General features: G+C 47.2%; 1 protein-coding gene across 1 annotated transcript in view; it reads right to left on the bottom strand.

Annotated features, from left to right (window-relative positions):
- Positions 1–6,998, bottom strand: part of LOC103610648 (ADAMTS-like protein 3) — a gene marked incomplete at both ends in the record, with an annotated part of 39,297 nt that extends 32,299 nt beyond the window's left edge. The window contains one exon of the mRNA XM_008594768.1: positions 6,855–6,998. Within this exon, the coding sequence (XP_008592990.1) occupies positions 6,855–6,998 (144 nt within the window). The remainder of the gene's footprint in view (positions 1–6,854) is intronic.
- Positions 6,999–7,006: the final 8 nt, after the last annotated feature.

The following is a 7,006-nucleotide window of genomic DNA, read 5'->3' as shown; positions in this document are numbered from 1 at the left end:
TGGGCTCTCTCTCTGCTCCTGCTGTTCTCGCCATGTGAGACCCTGCTTCCCTGCAGAGCCACCAACAAGCCCTTAATAGACATGCCTCTGGACTTTGGACTCCAACACACTACTGCCTTTATGAGTCATTATTAATTAATCTACCTAAAATTGGAATGCCATATTTGGAAATCCATATGTCCTTGACATATTTTAAGCTATGCTTTGTAAAATTTATCATTTATGGAGATCTTTTCCTTTTTACTTAGCACTGAATTTCAAGAATTGAACAGATGGCAGGTATAAGTAACTGAATATAGGAGGTAAAGAAGTCAGAGATAATTACAAGTGTTGGAAAGATGGGGGTACACTGACACAGAGAGGAAGTGAGGTGGAGGAGCTGATCAGGATGGGATGCAGAGGATGTCTCTTGCTTTTCCATGATGAAGACATATCCTACACGGACAATCAGGGACATGGTGTTGGACAGAAGGTTAGAGACTGCTCCTGGAGAGGGAGAATCACCCACAGAAGTTAAGGAGGAGGTCAGGGCACAGAATCAACTGTGGAGGAAAAATGCAGCAATAAGAATCAAATATTGAGCTTTTTGGAGATTTGAAAGAAGACAAGGCAACAGAACAGATCCAGTCAGGTAAGAGGGAAAAAAAAAAGAAGCAACAAAACAAAACTAAACAAGAAACCACCAAGAAACACCATGAAGGAGGGAGATGGAAGTAGATGAAACAGTGCACTGCTCCACCAGAGTACGGAGAATAAAGAATGGGGGAAGGCTACTGGATTTCAGTTCGGGGGGAGGGGGGCGAGGAGCCCAAAACAGGCTGAAGGAGGTATGGGGACCGCAGAAAGCACCACATGGGAAGATTGCCACACGTGAGTCAAGCTGCTTCCTTATGACAGGAATAGCTGTGTGAGAACTGAGGGCTCCTTTCTGCCCACAGCTCGATCCAGGTCTAAGGAACCAAGGCAGACTAATGAGCCAACAAATGGATAAAGCTCAAACACGCCATGAATACAGCTAGTGTCGGGAAAAGAGGACTATTCCAGCCGCAGGCAGAGACCTGGCGTGGCTCCTCAGCCTGTCTGTGTCCAGGGTTAGTGGCCAGTTTCAGTGTGGAAGGGCCTTATCCAGACCACAGAATGGACGGCTGCCCTCAAGTGAGCCATCGCATGGCAGAGGGACTGGCTTGGCAGGAAGCTCTGGGCAAGGGTGGCAATTTGGTGTCAGAGTCTCTGCCAAAACAAAGCTACCCTGAAATGAGGGGAAATTTCAACTAACAGGAGAGAAGTTGAACCCAGGAAGAAACCCAAACTGCTGTGCAACAGGCTCTGCCTGACGGGACGCGTGTCTGAACATGGGCTTTGGTGTCACAGGCCAAGGCAGGCTCTCCCTTCCCATGCACACCTGCTCGTCCTCCCAGATGGGGTTTTCTGGAGAGCTGGTCTTGGCTGGGAGTGGGAGAGTATTCTTGACCGAGCTTGGGCTGACCTCTTGGTGCAGGAGAGCTTGCTCTTTGCCCTGATGAGTGGTTGCCTGGGAAACTGACTGGCCTCAGCTGCAGCCCAGCTCCCATGCGTAACCTCTTCTCTTGCTTCTTTCTCTTGTTTCTCCCAGCAAATTCCGTCTGATGGATGACTTGCCTCTCCTGTGTTAGTGGGCTTGAACTATTCTAAAGATCACCACTTTAACACCACTTTGTCTTTTCTGTGATTTTGCAAAGATGCTAGAGAAAGGGTATTTACCTGCCCAGAGCTCTGTAGGGCCCAAGGTCTCATCCACAATCTCACGGCCAGTGGCCTCAAGGACACTATAAGCCAGGTGGGAAGACCATACAGATGCTCAAGAAGAAATACAAGAAAAAAGAGGGTTGTAGTGAGTTAAAGGTGGGAAATGCTCTATTTTAGGGAGTGGAAGCCTTCACCAAGGAGGGGAGCTTACAGCTGGGCTCAGGATTTGAGGGCCACAACATGAACAAAGACACAAAGGCAAGCACAAGCAAACATGGCATGTCACTTTAGTGACGCGTAACTGGCAACTGCAAATTCATCCTCCCTGAGAGAGTGGACAGAGGAGGAAAGCAGTCATGCCACCACCCATCTCCACTCTGACGGCCAGGGAGAAGAGCTGTTCTAGAAGCAGGATGGAGCTGTGAAGACCTGCTTCTTCTTAGAGAAAAGAAAAGAGAGCAGCAGAGCGGGGGGTTTTAGAGTGTGGCAGTGGTTCTGGGTGCTCCCCCGTTGCATGCAGAAACGAGGTGCCTGGTCTCTCCACCACCCCTGCTCACTCCCTGTCCTTCCCTGATCTTGCCTCTTCCCCTTGGGTTAGGGCAGCACTTGCTGAAAGGAGTCATTACCCAGAGCCATTCCAGGTACATATACACTGTAAAATGGCTAACTCTAGCTAATTAACAAGTGCATTACCTCACACAGTTACCAGTTCAATCCCGTTCAAAGGCTAAGCAACCCAAACATGAGCGAGGGGCAGGTACGGAAACACTTCCTAAACCATAACATGCATTACAACATGTTATAATCCTGTCGAAATGCAGACTTCAATTCTTTAGGTCTGGGTGGAACTTAAGAGTCCTCATTTCTTACAAGTTCCCACATGATGTCCATTTGGCTGGTCCCGGTGCCACACTAAATGTAGTAAGGAGATAAAGCACACACAAGGCCAAGAGTTCTCTCCACAAAGACACAGCCCTTCCCTCTCTGCAGTTCTGTCTCTAACCCTATGAGACAGTAATGAGATCCTTCACCTCCTGTGACGATGGGGCATGGCAAGACTCCACCTGTGGGCTTAGCTGGGTGACTGGGATAAATACTGCCTACCCACTAGCCTATGCACGTAGTCTCCTCTCTAACACCTTTGCCCAATTCCCTCTGCTTGGCCCAGTCTCAAAGAAATTCCCAAAGGAATGCCTCTGCCTTGGGGCCTCTATCATGCCATGGGAAGCAAACATGGCATGTCACTTTAGTGACGCGTAACTGGCAACTGCAAATTCATACTCCCTGAGAGAGTGGACAGAGGAGGAAAGCAATCATGCCACCACCCATCTCCACTCTGACGGCCAGGGAGAAGAGCTGTTCTAGAAGCAGGATGGAACTGTGAAGACCTGCTTCTTCTTAGAGAAAAGAAAAGAGAGCAGCAGAGCGGGGGGTTTTAGAGTGTGGCAGTGGTTCTGGGTGCTCCCCCGTTGCATGCAGAAACGAGGTGCCTGGTCTCTCCACCACCCCTGCTCACTCCCTGTCCTTCCCTGATCTTGCCTCTTCCCCTTGGGTTAGGGCAGCACTTGCTGAAAGGAGTCATTACCCAGAGCCATTCCAGGTACATATACACTGTAAAATGGCTAACTCTAGCTAATTAACAAGTGCATTACCTCACACAGTTACCAGTTCAATCCCGTTCAAAGGCTAAGCAACCCAAACATGAGTGAGGGGCAGGTACGGAAACACTTCCTAAACCATAACATGCATTACAACATGTTATAATCCTGTCGAAATGCAGACTTCAATTCTTTAGGTCTGGGTGGAACTTAAGAGTCCTCATTTCTTACAAGTTCCCACATGATGTCCATTTGGCTGGTCCCGGTGCCACACTAAATGTAGTAAGGAGATAAAGCACACACAAGGCCAAGAGTTCTCTCCACAAAGACACAGCCCTTCCCTCTCTGCAGTTCTGTCTCTAACCCTATGAGACAGTAATGAGATCCTTCACCTCCTGTGACGATGGGGCATGGCAAGACTCCACCTGTGGGCTTAGCTGGGTGACTGGGATAAATACTGCCTACCCACTAGCCTATGCACGTAGTCTCCTCTCTAACACCTTTGCCCAATTCCCTCTGCTTGGCCCAGTCTCAAAGAAATTCCCAAAGGAATGCCTCTGCCTTGGGGCCTCTATCATGCCATGGGTAAGTAGGAGGGAAAATAAAGCAAACCGACTTTTGCACACAAAGCTCCCAGGGCAGTCTTCTACCTGTCCTTCCCCACCCTGGCATGGGGAGGTCGTCTCAGCCATGTCTCTTAGTTTAGAACCTGACCGTAGTTCTTCTGTCTGTCAAGTCACAGACCTACAGTGTGGCAACTTGCTGGGGAGAGTCTTGGCTGCTGGCATCGTGTCCAGCTCCCAGTGAGTTGGACAGAGGGCATGGGGCATGGCAGCTGGGTCCTGCGGCTCCTCGTGCTGTGCAGACCCTGGAGAGATGGGCTCATTTCTTTTCTTGGGCATTTTTTGAGTGCTTTGGGAACATTAGTATACATCTTCAGTGGCCTCGGTGAGGACAGTGACCTGTGATTTCTCAGTTAAGACAGTTTTAAAATTCTTAACTGAGCTAAACAGTTAAAAAAAGAAACATATAAATCTGGAGAACATATATACATANGGGATAAATACTGCCTACCCACTAGCCTATGCAGGAACTCTCCTCTCTAACACCTTTGCCCGATTCCCTCTGCCTGGCCCAGTCTCAAAGAAATTCCCAAAGGAATGCCTCTGCCTTGGTGCCTCTATCATGCCTCTCTGCCTTGGGGCCTCTATCATGCCATGGGTAAGTAGGAGGGAAAATAAAGCAAACCGACTTTTGCACACAAAGCTCCCAGGGCAGTCTTCTACCTGTCCTTCCCCACCCTGGCATGGGGAGGTCGTCTCAGCCATGTCTCTTAGTTTAGAACCTGACCGTAGTTCTCCTGTCTGTCAAGTCACAGACCTACAGTGTGGCAACTTGCTGGGGAGAGTCTTGGCTGCTGGCATCGTGTCCAGCTCCCAGTGAGTTGGACAGAGGGCATGGGGCATGGCAGCTGGGTCCTGCGGCTCCTCGTGCTGTGCAGACCCTGGAGAGATGGGCTCATTTCTTTTCTTGGGCATTTTTTGAGTGCTTTGGGAACATTAGTATACATCTTCAGTGGCCTCGGTGAGGACAGTGACCTGTGATTTCTCAGTTAAGACAGTTTTAAAATTCTTAACTGAGCTAAACAGTTAAAAAAAGAAACATATAAATCTGGAGAACATATATACATAAGTACTAGCAATCCAACCTCCGGCCAGAAATGAAGACTTCTCCTCAAGGGATGAGAAGGGCTTACTCTGGTAGATGTTTCCTATCAAATATCTCATGCTATCCCTACAACAAACATTGCATTTAGAGAAAGGAAAATGGGGCTCAGAGAGGTTAGCTATATTGAACAAGGACACCCAGCTTGTAGATGTTAGAGCTGGGATTCCAGAATGGGTCTGTTTGACTCAAAAGCCCTGGCTCTTGCATGAAAGACAGGAGTATATACCCTTTATACTAAATTTGGGTCATGAAAACGGGTTTGAATCCTAGTTCCGCCCTTGGGCAAGTTACTTAATCTGAATGAATCTGTTTTCTCATCTACAGACATGGAGACGAAATCTGCTTTCAGGATTGGTGTGGGATGAGATGGAGTTGCAGGTTGTGACTGTGCCTGGCACTGAACCTAGGACTCAGAGCAGTTTGTGAATGTCAATCACTGCCCTTTTCTATTTCTTGAGGTTATTTCCGATGTTAAGGTTGGCTCTCTACCCCCAGAAGATACACACCCGGTGGCAGCGACTGGAGGGTACAAGACACTGATCACATAACTGACAACAGACCTCAATCATCTGCTTCAGAATCTGTGCTAAAATCTCAGCTTGTAGATATTAGGTTGCGACAAGACTGTAGCAAAGGGCTGGAATAAGGATAAAGGGCTGGAATCATGAACCAGGCACAGAAAGTCAAACACTACATACTCACATGAAATCTAAAAAAGCTGATCTCATAGAAGTAGAGAGTAGAATAGCGGTTATCAGAGGCTGGGGGTGGGAGGTGGGCAGGGCTAGGGAGATGTGCTGAATAGGCCAGAGGATATATAATTACAGTTAGATATGAGGGATAAATTCAAGAGGGTAAGGTGATTATAGTTAATGACAATGTATTGTACTCTTGAAAAATGCAAAGACAGTGGATGTTGAGGGCTCTCCCACCAAAAATGATAACTGTGTGAGGTAATGCACTTGTTAATTAGCTAGAGTTAACCATTTTACAATGTATATGTACCTGGAAACATCATCTTACACATGATCAGTGAATACACTGTTATCCGTCAGATTTAACAACAACAACAAAAGAATACGATCAGGTCAAGAGAAGTCCTGCAAGCTCCTCTGGAAAAGTTGTACTATACTCTGCAGGAAATAAGACTTACAGAAGATTCTGAGCAAGCAGGTGACGTGATGGATACAGTGATGGGAATATTATGGGATGTTAGAAAGCCTGGAAATGGGAGAGTGATACAGAGGAAGGGAGATCAGGTTGGCAGTGTAATATAACAGAAAGAACCCTTGGAATAGAGTCAAAAGAAATGGGATTCTGTTCCTACTTTTCCAGCTGTGGGAGCTCAGGCAGCTTATTTAAGCTATTGGGGTTTAATTTCCTCCACCTAAAAAATAAGGCATCACTACCAAACTGGGTCAAGTTCTGCCAGCACTGAGACGATGTGCTAGAATTCTACTTTTTGCAGTAATACAAGCTTGTGATGATGAAGGGTAAAATTAGCAGTGGTGGTGACAGAGTGTAGAGGAAGGAAAGGTATGGAAGAGATTCAGAAGGTTGAAATGACAGGGTTTAATGAATAATTCCTTGTGAGGGAACACAAACAGGAGAGGAACTCAACTGACTTTGAGTTTATCCTGGGATGCTATGATTCTGGTCGTACTAAAAGAAGGGATTGGTTTGGGAGAAAGGCGGTGAGAACAGTTTAAATAATATTGAGTAAAAACTGAAAATGAATCATTGTGTGCAGGCCTGGACCAGGGGCAGAAAAGAAGGGACCATAAAGTCGAGAATGGCCCTTACCTTCGACCAGTCTCCTACAGCTAGATGAGGAGGACAGTCTGTTCTGGCACAGGACTTATGAGATGATGCCTTGGGTCCTTGGCACAATTCGTCAGAGAGGTTCAAAAAGCTGCCATCTGTTAACAGCTGCCGACATGTGACTCTGCGCTTCT

The sequence above is a fragment of the Galeopterus variegatus genome, unplaced genomic scaffold (assembly GCF_000696425.1).
Source record: "Galeopterus variegatus unplaced genomic scaffold, G_variegatus-3.0.2 Scaffold11481, whole genome shotgun sequence".
NCBI lineage: Eukaryota > Metazoa > Chordata > Mammalia > Dermoptera > Cynocephalidae > Galeopterus > Galeopterus variegatus.
The sequence above is the reverse complement of the archived record's forward strand: the minus strand, read 5'-3'. Positions and strand labels throughout refer to the sequence as shown.